Source organism: Schistocerca nitens, chromosome 1 (genome assembly GCF_023898315.1).
Source record: "Schistocerca nitens isolate TAMUIC-IGC-003100 chromosome 1, iqSchNite1.1, whole genome shotgun sequence".
Classification (NCBI taxonomy): Eukaryota; Metazoa; Arthropoda; class Insecta; order Orthoptera; family Acrididae; genus Schistocerca; species Schistocerca nitens.
The window spans coordinates 372,981,947-372,999,184 of NC_064614.1; the positions used below are offsets into that span (position 1 = coordinate 372,981,947).

Sequence of the window (17,238 nt, forward strand, 5' to 3'; positions counted from 1 at the left end):
AACCAAGATGAAACCAAGTCCAGACATCTTGGGGTTGAGTGGCCACTCCTCACTACATATGTCAGATGTTGTAGGCTGAGCAGACTATTAAAATAGGACAGGAGGTGAACTGTGGTGGAACTAACATAAAACTTTGATGCTGGACAGAGTACAAGTGTGTCTGAACACACAGTGCATCGAACACTCCGAACGATGGGTCTCCACAGCCAATAACCCATGCACTTGCCAATGTTAACGTCACGACGTGGGCACTATGACTGAATGAGCACATGAACATTGGCACTGGACGTTGGTGCAGTGGCAGAGCATTACATGATCTGATGAATCCTGATACCTTTTTCATCATGTCAGTGAGAGGGTGTAAATCAATCATCTTCCAGGGAAACAGCTCCTTGACACCTCTACTGTGTATGGAGACAACCTGGTGGCAGTTCCATTATGCTCAGGAGAATATTCATATTGGCATCCATCGATCTTTCAAGGCACCATGACAGCCAAGGAATATTTTACAGTGGTTGCAGACCACCCCTTCATGATGATCATGTTTCCCGATGGACGTGGTATTTTTCAACAATATAATGCGCCACATCACAGGGCCAGGAATGTGATGGAGTGGTTCGAGGAACACAGTGGTGAGTTCCAGTTGACGTGCTAGCCCCCCCCCCCTCCACCCTCCCCCCCTAAATACTCACCAGGTATGAACCTGATTGGACACATCTTGTATGTGATTGAGCGTGGTGTCAGAGCTCATTGCCACCTTCCATGGAATTTATGGGAATCTGGTGACCTGTGTGTGCAAGTGTGGTGCCAACTCCCTCCAGCGACCTACCAAGGCCTCATTGCTTCCATGGCATGAAGCGTCACCACTGGTTTCCATGCCAAAGGTGGATGGACTGGCTATAAGGTAGATGGTCATAATGTTCTGGCTGATCAACTTGTAGTGGTCTAGCAGTAAAGCATGTGGCTAGAAACCAAGAGGTCATGGGATTGAGTCCGGCCAGAACACAGAAGTTTGCAGCCTTTAATCTAGTGTTCACCTCTCAATGATGTGAGTAGTCACCAGGAATGGCACATTGTTTGAATTTCACATTAAACTGTTACTCCAATCCCCCAGTTGGACAACTGGGGGAGGTTAGGGACATGCAAGTTGCTGAAGTAGCATCCAATTGAAGGCTTGTGCCTGGCCATTGAGCCACACAAAATTATTGTTATTACTGTAGTAACAACATTGCTCCTTCATTTTAAGACCACTTTGGTTATGCTTATCATTTAAAGAAACTCAAGACAAAGAATTTTTCAACACAAGCAACCAGTCTATGGCTTGTGTATGATGAATGTTGTGTAGGAGCACTTAATATGTAAATGGGCACAACTCAATAGCATCTTTAACTATTGATGCATGGTTGGCAAATGGAAAAGGGAGGTGAGATTAGGAGTAGAAAGGAGTGAGGCAGCAAAGAGGGAGGAAGACATGTTAGGCAAGGGAGCGGTAGATGTTTTTGGAGGCAGGAGATGAGAGACAAATGTAGCGGTTCTGAGATGATATTAATAATGATACCAGTTAAAATTTGAAAGGAATGGAGTGTAATAGAGAAATATAACAAACAAGAGAAGAGTAGGAGTACTGTTGAGCCATGACCACAGGATAGGCATCATGTTCTCTTCACTGATGAGTGTCGCATTTGCCTTCAACCAGACAATCATCGAAGACATGTTTGAAGGCAACCTGATCAGGCTCAACGCCTTAGACACACCGTACAGCAAGTGCAGTAAGGTGGAGGTTCCCTGCTGTTTTGGGGTGGCATTATGTGGGGCTGACGTATGCTGCTGGTGGTCATTGAAGGCGCTGTAATGGCTGTACGATATGTGCATGTCATCCTCTGACCGATAGTGCAACCATATCGGCAGCATATTGCTAGGCATTCATCTTCGTGGACAACAATTCACACTCCCATCATGCACAGCTTGTGAATGTCTCCCTTCAGGATAATGGGATTGCTTGACTGGAGTGGCCAGCATGTTCTCCAGACATGAACCCTATCGAACATGCCTGGGATAAATTGAAAAAAAGGACTGTTTCTGGACAACATGACCCACCAACCACTGTGGGGGACTATGTCGAATCGCCGTTGAGGAGTGGGACAATCTGGATCAACAGTGCCTTGGTGAACTTGTAGATGGTATGCCATGATGAATACAGGCATGCATCAATGTAAGAGGGCATGCTATTGGTTATTAGAGGTACTGGTGTGTGCAACAATCTGGACCACCTCTTCTGAAGGTCTCGCTGTATGGTGCTACAACATGCAATGCATTGTTTTCATGAGCAATAAAAAGGGTGGAAATGATGTTTATGTTGATTTCTATTCCAGTTTTCTGTACAGGATCCAGAACTCTCAGAACTGAGGTGATGTCAACTTTTATTGATGTGTGTATGTGCGCCACAGGTGAGGCTGTTATACAGAGCACATTAGATGACATGAGAGAAGAAAAAGTGGCACAATTCCAGACAAGTATGACAGGAACAGCTATGTTTCCATTACTGTGTAGCTTTTCTTTGTTTTTGAGGATTACAGTCTCTTTAATATTGGAGTATTGCAGATATATTACTGAATATTTTCTATGAGAATGGCCATAATCATAGCATGTATCTCCGATTTTGTGACTGTATAATTCAGGCAAGAAAGAACAATTTAGCCATCAGGTGTGGGTCTGATATTTTGCTAAGCTTCTCAGGAAATACAGGACTGGGAAAGGGGGGAGGGATGGAAGGCCGAGTGCTGATGTGAAAAGTAAATCCAATTGAAACATTTTATTCTTCTTAGAACCGATTCATAGAAATAGGTACACTAAAATGAAAGTTGAGACATCATTTTTGAAAATTCAGGTTCTAATTAATGTAGCCTGGATATAGGCAGTCTTCACATACTACTAAGCAATGTTCATTATGAAATTAAATGGATTGCTTTCATTCAGTAGCAACATTTTGTGTTTGTGGATAACACATCTCCATTACAAATGCCCCCAGTTGCCTTTTGCAGCCTGTGGCTAACATGCCCTCCTTTCTCAAGTCATCTGCCACAAACATACATTTCTTTGTGCAAATCCTGTCTGTCTCTGTAGTGTCTCATCAGTCATTCACATTTATCTGGATATGGATGAATGCCATTCCAGAGCCTGAAAGAGAGCTGTTGAAATGCTGCTGTCTTGGAATCATGTACACCAGTATATCTTACTTTGTATTAGGACTCAAAAATATTAGTAACATGTAGCTGCTTTCATCCAGAATTAATTTTAGTGTACAAATTTATGCAAAAGACATTGTACAGAATCATATACCGGCTGAACTACCTTAACTGAATAACTGGGAACAAATTCTTGTGTAAGGCAGCTGTCAGCCACAAGTGACTCTAGTTCTCTTGGTATGTTTCAGTACTCTCTTAGTTCCTTACTCACCAAACTTTCTGAAATCCTACATTTTATCTTCTTCACAATTTTGTCAATAATTGTAATTTGCATCAGACGATAACAAATATAAGACATATGAACTCATTTTTGGTCTACAAGGAAAAGTTGCTTTGGCCAGGTACAACAATATACAGTTGTTTGTTTTATCTGTATTTTTTTCTCCTTCTTCTTATATGGCACCTCCTCTTCCTCCACAACTGCTGCTGTTTCTTGCTCCTTATCCTCGTTATTGTTAATGATCATCACAGCCATATATGTAATGGTAATGATTATTTAGAATGAACCAGTAAATACCTCACATTATGTACTGTCACAATGAGAAATTTGTAGTTTAAAATGAAGTGGCTTCCTATTGCAATATGAATTTCTAGCACTACATATTTTACTTTATGACATTAAGAATGTTCCATTTAATTTTTTTATTTTTATTTTTGCTTTTAGCATATTACAGTGGCACATTATTCCTTAAGGAAAAAATACCTGTCAACAGGACAGTAAGTGTGGATTCTGGGTCTGTATTACCTACAACCAGGAACAAAACAAAGACACAGCCACCACATTCCACTGCTACTATAAATGTTGAAGGATGTTCTAAAATTAAGTCTGGAGGCATTTTACCACACCCTAATAATTGCAAGAAATTTTTGAATTGTTGGAATGGTAGAGCATTTGTTCAGGACTGTCCTCCAGGAACACTGTTTGATTCAGAGAAGAATCAGTGTGACTTCGCATACTTGGTAAAGTGCCAACAGCCAGGTATGTTTAAAATGTTAAGGGAAAAAAGTTGAAGTTGGCACTGTAATTTATCATAGAATATAACCTAGGATTCTTAGAGAAGTACTGAATTATATTCAAGCTTTTACTATTTTTTATTAGGTACAGGCATGTGTATTTGATAACTTCCTTTTATCTCCCAAACTGATACTAACAGAATAATTAGTGCTGTGGATAACAGACAGTAATTTTGTTTTAATTTTTGCTTGTGTTTCATTTGTCACATTCAGAGTATTGTTTATTTACCATTATGCTGTTACATACTAGTGCATGTAAATAATTTAGGAGTAAAGAGACCACTCACAGAAAAACAGAAGTGTTGAGTTGTCGACAAGTATTGGCTAGGCATGTTACACACAAGTAACAGAGCTAGTGAGGTACAGCGCATGATGAAGATGAATTGGAGTTGCGGATTGGGGAGGGGGGGGGGGGGCAGGACAGAGGAAGAGGAACTGTTGGGTAGGGGGCATTGGGCAATGGGTTAGCGGAGATTGAGATTGGGAAGGTCCTCTACATTAGATGAATGTCCTTGTTGTTGTTGTTGTTGTTGATGTGGTCTTCATTCCAGAGACTGGAGCTTGCTACTCTATCCTGTGCAAGCTCCGTCATCTCCCAGTACCTACTGCAACCAATATCCTTCTGAATCTGATAGTGTATTCATCTCTTGGTCTCCCTCTATGATTTTTACCCTCCATGCTTCCCTCCAATACTAAACTGGTGATCCCTTGATACCCCAGAATGTGTCTCACTAACTGATCCCTTCTTCTAGTCAAGTTGTGTCACAGATTCCTCTTCTCCATAATTCTATTCAGTACCTCCTCGTCAGTTAAGTGATCTACCCATCTAATCTTCAGCATTCTTCTGTAGCACCACATTTCGAAAACTTCTATTCCCTTCTTGTCTAAACTAGTTATTGTCCATGTTTCACTTCCATATATGGCTACACTCCATACAAATACTTTCAGAAAAGACTTCCTGACACTTAAATTTATACTCAATGTTAACAAATTTCTCTTCTTCAGAAATGCTTTCCTTGCCATAGCCAGTCTACATTTTATATCCTCCCTACTTCGACAATCATCAGTTATTTTGCTTCCCAAATAGCAAAACTCATTTACTGCTTTAAGTGTCTCATTTCCTAATCTAATTCCCTCAGCATCGCCTGATTTAATTTGACTACATTCGATTATCCTTGTTTTGCTTTTGTTGATGTTCATTTACATCCTCCTTTCAAAACACTGCCCATTCTGTTCAGCTGCTCTTCCAGGTCCTTTGCTGTCTCTGATAGAATTACAATGTTGTCGGCAAACCACAAAGTTTTTATTTCTTGTTCATGTATTTTAATTCCTACTCCAAATTTTTCTTTTGTTTCCTTTACTGCTTGCTCAATATACAGATTGAATAACATTGGGGATATGCTACAACCCTGTCTCACTCCCTTCTCAGCGTTTGCTTCTCTTGTGTCCCTCGACCCTTATAACTGCCCTCTGGTTTCTGTACCAATTGTAAATAGCCTTTCACTCCCTGTATTGTAACCTGCCACCTTCAGAATTTGAAAAAGAGTATTCCAGTCAACATTGTCAAAGGCTTTCTCTAAGTCTACAAATGCTAGAAACGTGGGTTTGCCTTTCCTTAATCTATTTTCTAAGATAAGTCTTAGGGTCAGTATTGCCTCAGGTGTTCCAACATTTCTACGGAATCCTAACTGATCTTCCCCAAGGTCAGCTTCTACCAGTTTTTCCTTTTGTCTGTAAAGAATTCATGGTAGTATTTTGCAGCCGTGGCTTATTAAACTGATAGTTCGGTAATTTTCACATCTGTCAACCCCTGCTTTCTGTGGGATTGGAATTATTATATTGTTCTTGAAGTCTGAGGGTATTTTGCCTGTCTCATACATCTTGCTCACCAGATGGTAGAGTTTTGACAGGGCTGTCTCTCCTAAGGCTATCAGTATTTCTAATGGAATGTTGTCTACTCCCGGGGCCTTGTTTTGACTTAGGTCTTTCAGTGCTCTGTCAAACTCTTCACACAGTATCATATCTCCCATTTCATCTTCATCTACATCCTCTTCCATTTCCATGATATTGTCCTCAAGAACATCGCCCTTGTATAGACCCTCTATATACTCCTTCCACATTTCTGCTTTCCCTTCTTTGCTTAGAACTGGGTTTCCATCTGAGCTTTTGATATTTATGCAAATGATTCTCTTTTCTCGAAAGATGTCTTTAATTTTCCTGTAGGCAGTTTCTATCTTACCCTCTAGCCATGCCTGCTTAGCCATTTTGCACTTCCTGTCGATCTCATTTTTGAGACGTTTGTATTCCCTTTTGCCCACTTCATTTACTGAATTTTCGTATTTTCTCCTTTCATCAATTAAATGCAGTATCTCTTCTGTTACTCAAGCATTTCTATTAGCCCTCATCTTTGTACCTACTTGATCCTCTGCTGCCTTCACTATTTCATCTCTCAAAGCTACCCATTCTTCCTTTACTGTATTTCTTTCCACCATTCTTGTCAATCGTTCCCTAATGCTCTCCCTGAAACTCTCTACCACCTCTGGTTCTGCAGTTTATCCAGGTCCCATCTCCTTAAATTCCCACGTTTTCTCAGTTTCTTTAGTTTTAATCTACAGTTCATAACCAATAGATTGTGGTCAGAGTCCACATCTGCTCCTGTAAATGTCTTACAATTTAAAACCTGGTTCCTAAATCTCTGTCTTTCCATTATATAATCTATCTGAAACCTGTCAGTATCTCCAGGCTTCTTCCATGTATACAACCTTCTTTTATGTTTCTTGAACCAAGTCTTAGCTATGATTAAGTTATGCTCTGCACAAAATTCTACCAGGCTTCTTCCTCTTTCATTCCTTACCCACATTCCATATTCACCTACTACGTTTCCTTCTCTTCCTTTCCCTACTATCGAATTCCAGTCACCCATGACTATTAAATATTCATCTCCCTTCATTATCTGAATAATTTCTTTTATCTCATCATACATTTCATCAATCTCTTCATCATCTGCGGAGCTAGTTGGCATATAAACTTGTACTACTGTGGTAGGCGTGGGCTTCGTATCTATCTTGGCCACAATAATGCGTTCACTATGCTGTTTGTAGTAGCTTACTCGCATCCCTATTTTTTATTCATTATTAGTTCTAGGGGACTGATGACCATAGCTGTTAAGTCCCATAGTGCTCAGAGCCATTTAGCCATTTTTATTCATTATTAAACCTACTCCTGCATTACCCTATTTGATTTTGTATTTATAACCCTCTATTCACCTGACCAGAAGCCTTGTTTCTCCTGCCACTGAACTTCACTAATTCCCACTATATCTAACTGTAACCTATCCATTTCCCTTTTTAAATTTTCTAACCTACCCGCCCGATTAAGGGATCTGACATTCCATGCTCCGACCCGTAGAACGCCAGTTTTCTTCCTCCTGATAACAACGTCCTCCTGAGTAGTCCCCACATGGATATCCTAATGGGGGACTATTTTACCTCCGGAATATTTTACCCAAGAGGACGCCATCATTTTTTAACCATACAGTAAAGCTGCATGCCCTCGGGAAAAATTATGGCTATAGTTTCCCATTGATTCCAGCCTTTTGCAGTACCAGCACACCAAGGCTGTTTTGGTTAGTGTTACAAGGCCAGATCAGTCAGTCATCCAGAATGTTGCCCCTGCAACTACTGAAAAGGCTGCTGCCCCTCTTCAGGAACCATATGCTTGTCTGGCCTCTCAACAGATACCCTTCTGTTGTGGTTGCACCTACGGTACGGCTATCTGTATCGTTGAGGAACATAAGCCTCCCCATCAATGGCAAGGTCCATGGTTCATGGGGGGAGGAAGGTCCTATACATCTGAAAAAATTGTTTAATTGTATTTTGATATTGCATTGCAGAGACCTTTGTCCTTACATGATACAGTTTTTTAATTAGCCAAAAGAGTAAGTCCCCCATGAAACTTGTTACCCTGTGTGATCTTCAGTTGCTATAGATCCTCAGTGCATAGCAGCAAAATATGAAGTGACGGATGTATCTGGTTTCTATACTCAAAATATGGATTTCTACTGGGACCATACAATTTCAGAACTTTTCTTTGGTATCTCTGGAATCCGTGAGCAGTCAGCAGTGTTGTGTTGTTTTTAAGAACATGTGTGTAATAAATATACATTTTATGTAGTACCAAATTATGTTAGGATCAAAGAGTTTGTTGCAAGTTGTTGCGATTGACTTTGCTTCAGTAATCAATAATCGATCACTTAAATTATATCTCAGTATCTCCCAGAATTTTATACGAGGTGATAAACTTAAGTGTAAAATTCTATTACTTGGCAGATGTAATTTCTTTTAACCAATTATATATTCATTTGAGCAAGTATCATGTATCTACCTAGCAAGCACTGGCATAAACATATTATTGTTAAAACAATAATTATTATGTGTACATTGATATTTTGCATTGTGTTAAGTATTAAAACACACCAGTGATATGAATCACTTGTGTCTTTGTCTAATAGAGATTAGTTTGACAATTTTTAAAGAGGTTGCATGATAAATGGAAAAGCCGTGTGGCTAGGGACTCCCGTCGGGTAGACCATTCGCTTGGTGCAAGTCTTTCGAGTTGATGCCACTTCGGCAACTTGCGTGTCAATGGGGATGAAATGATGATGACAAGGACAACACAACACCTAGTCCCTGAGTGGAGAAAATCTCTGACCCAGCCGGGAATCGAACCTGGGCCGTTAGGCATGACATTCCGTTGAGCTATCAGGGGCGGACTGCATGATCAGAAAGCACGATTCATACACAAACTTAAAAAAAAAATACACTGTAGAATAAAACTTTTTACCAACAAATAATTTGAACATGTTTGAATATGGTATGCATATCATAATAACATTTATGAAGAATCCAGGAATATTTATCACTTGTGTTCTTGTTCAGTAGATATTTGTGTAACATTTTCTAAATTGGTATCACAGGATGTGTACGACCCGGGACAACTGGGAGATCTGGGAAAACCCGCGAATTTTTTCAACTGGGAGAAAACCGGGAAAAACCTGGGAATTTTTTAGCATTTTGGGAATTTTTCATTGTTTTAGTTTTCAGTTAAATTTTTGTAATTTTGAGTGGTAAGAATTGATACTCTAACAAAGGATATTACTGTAACCCGCTACTGCAGAATAATACTGCAACAATAAAATGTAAATGAGAAAAAAAACGAAAATTAAACATAAATTGCAAAGGATATTTGCCAAATACAACAACAAAACACAGTGCTCATACAAGCATTTGCCTACAGGAAAATGTGTCAAAAGCTTTAGGAAGACTATGCAATGCTTTATAACAACAAATTGCATCTGATGAGCGTGACATCACAACTGTTTATTAGATTCATTTCAGCAGTTATGAGCGGGCTCATGCGCATGCGCAGTTGAGTGGCTTATGAGTAGTACCTTCTCCTGTTTCTGGCTACAGAAATATGGCTGTTGACTGTGTAAGCAGTCGCAGCAAGCAGCTAGATGCAACAGGGAAAAATTTTACTGCCGCGCCCAAGCTGCCAGATTCATACATGCGCAGCAGGCCCGGATCTATGAGAGAGGGGGAGGGAGGGGGGGGGGGGGCACCAAATTCATATTCGTAGAGGAGAAAAAAACTTTGTTTCACAAAGCGCCTAGCATGCAGCTCACGTTGGTCTATCAATTACTCATATAATTTTGATGCACAACCCTGTTGGTTTTTGAACACACTCTGTAAGTTAATTTATGAATGAATCATAAGCCACGCAGGGTAGCCGTGCAGTCTGAAGAGACTTGTCACGGTTCGCGCAGGTCTCCCCGTCGGAGGTTCGAATCCTCCCTCGGACATGGGTGTATGTGTTGTCCTTAGCGTAAGTTAGTTTAAGTTAGATTAAGTAGTGTGTAGTGTTACAACTTCTGCACCACTTGTTAGCAGCAGACACAGTGGCTGCACCAAAGACTAAGACGGCATGGAGTTTTACAATTCTTTATTGAACTTTCTTTACAATTTCTCCCTCATTGTCACCGCCCAGCACTGCAGATCCTTTCGCCAGGCTGCTGCTGTAGATTCTCCTACAATGCGTGCAATGCGCGCCGCTGATCGCACTAGGAGCCTCAGGCCACCAGTGCTCTGCTGCAGCCAAGATGCCCTGTGTTTGAGATGAACTCGTCGCTGTGTGGTCAGCTGCCGACGCCTGCTGCACCGGCGGCTGGGAAGCTGTCAGTTGTGATGTCCACGATGCCCTGTCATGGACGGACCACATGCCGTGGGCCGGGTTGCCATGAAGTCCGGTCATCAGTCCCCGGTGGCACCTGTGACCAAGACCGCGCTGCGGTCGGTCCTGCTGGAAGTTCTCACTGTAGTTAGTGAGCCATGGTGCCGACTGGACTCGGCCCAACCTTGAGAGCTGAAGTTGACATCTGGTGGCGAACGGATGACTCCTGCGAGCTGTAACAGACTTTCAGAATCGTCACCTATGAAGATTGAACATTCCTGATGGCTTCTGTCTATTGCTGCCTGTGCTCCACTATTTATATCCAGCAGGAGGACGTTTTTTACCCTCGGTGGTAGCTTTTTGTTATTACTCCCGCAGTATATTGCATCATAACTTAGTGTGCTGGTCTCACTTCTCCTTACTCAGCACTCTCCAGGCTTTGCTCAGCGCTCGGTCTGTGTGCGTCCTTGCGTCAGCCGGTTGGTAGGCTGCTTCTGTCAGCAAGGCTATCTGTACGTGAAGCAACGCTTACTACATGTGGCTGCAACACTGCCTCCTCCTAAAAATTAAATTCGTCCCTGAATCCACCCTATATGTTAACTCTAGTTTTGTCCTATATTCTGCTTCTTCCTTATATACAGCCAGGTTACCCTGACTCATGCCTACTGGTAATCCATTCTGCAGGAATTTCATGGAGTGGTCTTGCATTACCATGCTGAATCCTCCGTTTTAATAAGACATATACCACACCGATAAATACAATCAACAAAGTAATAGTATTGGTTGAAATACCAATGGTCACTATGCTACATTTCCACCTGGTATCATACTCTACATGCCTTAATAATTGCTGCATTGAAATTTGACCTTTCTCCAAATCTACTAGTTTATCTATCGTTTGCAATAGTGTAACATCCAAGGTGTTGTTAATACACGTCAAATTTTCTCCTGGAGCGATGCTGAATGATGCATCTGGCCAATACAATGTCAGATGACTATCTGTAACCTTGGTGAGTCCCGTGACTGTCGCTGGTAAGCTGAAATGATTACCTCTATTTTACAATTTGTCCCATTGATTAGCAAACCACTGTCTCATAATTCTATCTCCGTGGTTGCTGTCCAATTCCCATTGTCATAACACTTGGCTGATATCCTCTCCGTAGTGAATACTGAATACAACCAATGCCTCCCAGCTTGCTGAAAATGTGGTGTAGGCTTCACTATTATTCTCCGACACTCCGAAGCTTCTACTTCTGCCCTAAATAACTGGATCTTACACGAACCCTTGCCCGTGAAAACAACCCGTGATGGACAAATGGAAACTGACTCTGTTAGACATCTACTCAACTCCAAACTCAACATAGTAGCATGAGTATCCCCCACCTTAGAAATTAATAAAATCTCCTGTGTCCTGAACTGTACGCCCTTCCCCATGCGCTCCCATCTGACCGGATAAGGATGCACTGTGTAACAGTGATACTGTCTCCCGACACTAGTTACTGGAAATTTAATCTCTATATACATCTTAACTATATCCGTTGTTACCTTAATTCTAGGCATATGATAAAAAAGTGACATAATCGCTTCAATTATCGGCACTACGTGCTCAACCCCCTCTGGAAACTTTCCCTCTGCCTGCTTCAGACTCCGTCTGAATTTTTCTGGTGATGTGAACATCACACTCACCTGCCCGTGCAATGCGTGATGCACTGCCTCTTGCAGTTCATCCATCCTCACTCGTGCATCGCCAATGCTGTTAACCAGTTCCCGCAGCAACTTAGCCATTTCCAGCTTCCTTGCCACTATATCCAATCGCGTTTGTACCTGTTCCAGATCAGTATTCAGTAATTTCTGTATTTGTTCTATATATGCTCGTAACCCTGTAGCCATTCCACGCACCAAGCCTGTCACATTTAATAACTCTGTACCTAATCCCTGTATCTCTGTAGTGTGTATATCCACTAACTTCCCTATGCTTTCCTCCCTGTCGCGAATAACTGTTAAAGAATTGTTCAAACCCTCAATATTGTCTCTATCTGCTTGTACCCCATCCTGCATCACCTACAAAATGGAGAGAGAAAGAAAAACTCCCATCACTACCCCTTAATACCAATAAAATAACCCTAGTCTGTGCACAAAAATAATACACACATGATAATTACTGCTAACTACACATCCCTCGAACGCAACTTATACTTAATACCTGGTTTACTGTCTGCTTCTGGCGCTTCTTTTCGCTTTCTGCCAGAAGGAGAAGTACTTATACACGGATCTACTACCCCCTGGAATGGCTTAATTCTACTAATGTGAACCACCGTTGTCTTGGTAGGCAATGAGTGCAGCAGCAGTGCAGTAGTGAGTTGCATATTTAGCTTTCATATTTGTGTTGTAGTTTGATCTTAATTTCTTTCCGAGTGTTTGTGCGCTTGAATATTTAATTACATAAAATCCTTGCGTATTCTCGTATTTGAGAGGAGTAATATTGCTTATTGATAGCCATAGAGTATAAATTCGCGGAGTCATTAGATGTTAGCAGTAGGATGGATAGGGTGTGTGTGTGCTGTGTGCGGGCGCAGGAGGAACTGGCCGCAGTTCACGAGCAGCTGAGCATGCTGTTGGCCACGGTCAGCCGCCTTCAGGCTGCTGCCTCGAGGTGCAGTGATGGCGTAGGCTCTGGCGCGTCGCTTGAGACATCCCAGGTGTCGCTTGCTGCGTCCGCTGACTCAGCTGCTGAGGCACCTTCTAGTGTACGCGGCACATTGGGGCCACCCTCACCTCAAGGTGAGTGGCGGACTGCAACGCTCGAGGCGGAGGGTCAATGTGGAGGCTGGCTGGCTGGCCTCGCCCGTTTGTTCTGTCAGTGGGCAGGTGGCTGCTCTTTCAGCAGGGCCCGAGCAGGCACACGGGGGCAAAGGCTTGCTGGTTATTGGGAGCTCCAACATTAGGCGGGTGATGGAGCCCCTTAGGGAAATAGCGCACAGGGATGGAAAGAAATCCAACGTGCACTCGGTTTGTCTGCCGGGGGCCTGATCCAAGATGTGGAGGCGGCCTTGCATGCGGCTATCAAGTGTACGGGGTGCAGTCGTCTGCATGTAGTTGCTCACGTCGACACTAATGATGCCTGTCACTTGGGTTATGAGGCGATCCTTAGTTCACACAGGCAGCTGGCGGATTTGGTGAAGACCGCTGGCCTCGCACGCCGGGTGCAAGCAGAGCTTTCTATTTGCAGCATCATTCCCAGAGTGGATCGCGGTCCTTTGGTTTGGAGCCGAGTGGAGGGTCTCAACCAGAGGCTTCGTCGACTCTGTGACGGTCTTGGCTGCAGATTTCTAGACTTGTGCTATTGGTGGGGAATTGTAGGATGACGCTAGATAGGTCAGGAGTGCACTACACAAAGGAAGGGGCTACTCGGGTAGCAGAGTACTTGTGGCATGCACATGGGGGTTTTTTAGGCTAGGCAGTAGTGCGAGGTGTCCTGATGAACACTCACCAGTCGATGTGCAGGCAGGGAAATTAGGATGCACTCAGTGTAAAGACACTTCAGCTATCAAGATATTAGCAGTACATTTTCAGTGTTCGGAATAAAGTTCCTGAATTTACTGCCCTACAGGAAGCGTGTGGTGTGCAAATTATTCTTGGGACTGAGACCTGGCTGAACCTTGAGATAGGAAGTTCTGAAATATTTAGTGAGGGTTGGAATGTGTATTGGAAAGACAGATTAGACACCGTAGGAGGTGGTGTCTTCATTGCAGTTGACAAAAATATTGTGTCTACTGAGGTCTAAGTAGAGTGTGATTGTGAAGTTATCTGGACACGTTTAACAGGGCTATGGGAAATAAAGTTAATTGTGGGGTGTTATTACCGGCCACAAGGTTCCACCATGACAGTTCTAGAATCATTCAAAGGGAGTCTACATTCTGTATCGCAGAAGTACCCGGATCATGCTATATTAGTCGGAGGTGACTTCAACCTACCTAGTATAGACTGGGATGTCTATGGATTCATTACAGGTGGTACAGACAAGCCGTCATGTGAATTACTTTTGAATACATTATCCGAAAACTGTCTTGAACAGCAAAATTGACAGCCAATGCGTAATGGAAATATTTTAGATCTGGTAGCCAAGAACAGACCAGACTTCATCGACGGTGTCAGTGTTGAGACAGGGATTAGTGATCATGATGTTGTCATTACGACTATGGTTACGAAAGTTAAAAAGTCGGTCAAGAAGGCTAGGAGAGTATTCTTACTAGAAAGAGCGGATAAGCAGTTGTTAGCATCCCACTTAGTAAATGAATTCATTTACTTCCAGTACGATGGACGTGGAAGAATTATGGGCAAATTTTAAACACATTGTAAATCACGCATTGGACAAGTGGGTTACGGACGGAAAAGACCCACCATGGTTTAACAGCGCAATTCGGAGAATGCTCAGGAAGCAAATGCAGTTGCACTTGCGGTACAAGAAAGATAGGGAGAATGAGGACAGGCAAAAGTTAGTAGTGATTCATGCTGCTGTAAAAAGAGCCATGCGCGAAGCATTCAACCACTACCAGCGTCATACCTTAGCAAAACATCTTGCTGAAAACCCAAGGAAATTCTGGTCTTACATAAAATCGGTAAGCGGGTCGAAGGCTTCCATCCAGTCACTCACTGATCACTCTGGCCTGGCAACGGAAGACAGCAAAACGAAAGCTGAAATTTTAAATTTAGCATTTGAGAAATCTTTCACGCAGGAGGATCATAAAAACACACTGCCGTTGAGTCTCGTACAGATTCCTGTATGGAGGACATAGTGATAGACATCCCTGAATGGGTTGAAAATAAATGAATCGCCAGGTCCTGATGGGATTCCAATTCGGTTTTACAGAGAGTACTCTACTGCATTGGCTCCTTACTTAGCTTGCATTTATCACGAATCGCTTGCCCAGCATAAAGTCCCGAGCGACAATATACAATTGCAGTTGTTTAACCGTTGGTGGAACCAGAAAATCTCATGCTGCATAAGTGAGACGAGAATCTGTCCGTACTCTGTCCTGACTGATAACATGCCTGAGATAATTTACTTGTGCTTGTGCAAAATGGCATTTGTCCAAACTTAATATTAACAGTGCTGCCTCTAATCTTTTAAACACCTCCTCTAACCATTCCACATGCTGCTCTATATCTCTTGGAAAAAACTATAATGTCATCCAGATACACCATGCATTTTTTAGGTTTCAACCCGTGAAGGACTCCATCCAACAACCTCTGAAATGTTGCTGGAGCATTTTTTAGTCCAAATGGCATTCTTTTATACTCAAAGTGACTACAAAGCGTCGTAAATGCTGTTTTTGGCCTGTTCTCCAGACATACTTCAATCTGGTGATAACCGCTTCACAAATCCATAGTGGAGAAAAATTTACACTGCCCTGGCTTGTCTAACGTTTCTGTGATATTCGGAATCGGATATACATCCGCCACTGTCCGTTCATTCAAATGTCTGTAAACGCAACAAAAGTGAAATTTTTTCGACCCATCCGGTGTCTTCTTCGGAACTAGGACCACGCTACTAGACCAAGGACTATTGCTGTGCTGGATTATCCCATCTTCCAGTTGTTGCTCTATTAATTGCTCTACTACTGGTTGTAATTGTTTCAGTGGTCTGTATGGCTTACGATACACCGGAGAGTGATTCCCTGTTGGAATACGATGCTGTGTTATCGGTGTAGCAGGTAACGTACCCTGTGCTTTAAACAATGTTTTATACTTTAGTAATAATGCTTCCATATCCGAATGATCATTTCCTCTCAAATGATTTACCTTGTCACGATGTGCAGACATACTGACGGTTTGCTTTACATCATAGTCTTGCCTCGAACTATCAATGTCCTCTTCATCCATTAACTCTACTGTGGCTGTTACTAATTCCTTCGGCAGATCGACATCATCCCACCCAAAGTTATCTAAACTCACCGGAACCATAAACGGCCCGTTTATGTCCGTTACCCGTGATACAATCCTACGAATAAAGCAATGCTTTTTGTCTAAAACCTCATTACTCGGTAGTGGCTCTACCAAGAATAACCTCTGCTGTGGCACATCGACATCCACGGAGATCAACTTCCCTGTACCTGTTCATACTTTGTCACATGTAATCACCTTTAATGCACTTGTACACAGTTTAGTTGGTATCACCTTAGCTATCGGTGCACCTTGCGGTTCTGAAACATTTGCAACAGCTGTACCCATTGAGAACAAGTTCCCATCGAGTTCCAGTGTATGTTGGAAAAGGTCAATTTTGGCGTGATGTTTAATCAGAAAGTCCAACCCAAGTATCTCTGAAAATCCCTGTCCCACAGTTGACAACACTTCCATTTGCTCCTGGAACTACACGTTCCTTATCTTAAACTTGAGCTATGCTGTCCCTAGTGCATCTAATTTTTTATCACCTACTGCGCACAATCTGTATCTCGGAGCTTCTAATCCTTTCTTGTCCATGAGGTCCACACTGACAACTGATACATGCACTCCAGTATCCACTAAAGCTCTTCGCCACTTATCTATTATCCAAACCATCAAACTACAATCTGCCTCTTCGTGCACTCTCTGAGTACCTCTTTTTACTGGGAATGCCTCTCGACAGCAGGAACACTCCCTTTTCTGTTTAACAGTTTTTTACCTGCTGTATCATTAACCTGTTTCTTGGCTTTACACTGCCGTGCCTTATGCCCTATTTTCTGACAACTGAAACAGTGCGGTTTCCGACATT

At 42.4% G+C, this 17,238-nt stretch overlaps 1 protein-coding gene across 3 annotated transcripts in view; it reads left to right on the forward strand.

Moving 5' to 3' along the window:
• LOC126248967 (serine protease svh-1-like) overlaps window positions 1–17,238 on the forward strand; it is a 455,562-nt gene that overhangs the window by 91,380 nt on the left and 346,944 nt on the right. For 2 of the 3 annotated variants that reach the window (XM_049950539.1, XM_049950521.1), the window contains exon 3: window positions 3,910–4,224. The exons of the other annotated variant lie outside the window; for it this stretch is intronic. In XM_049950539.1, the coding sequence (XP_049806496.1) occupies window positions 3,910–4,224 (315 nt within the window). The remainder of the gene's footprint in view (window positions 1–3,909; window positions 4,225–17,238) is intronic. 3 annotated transcript variants of the gene reach the window in all.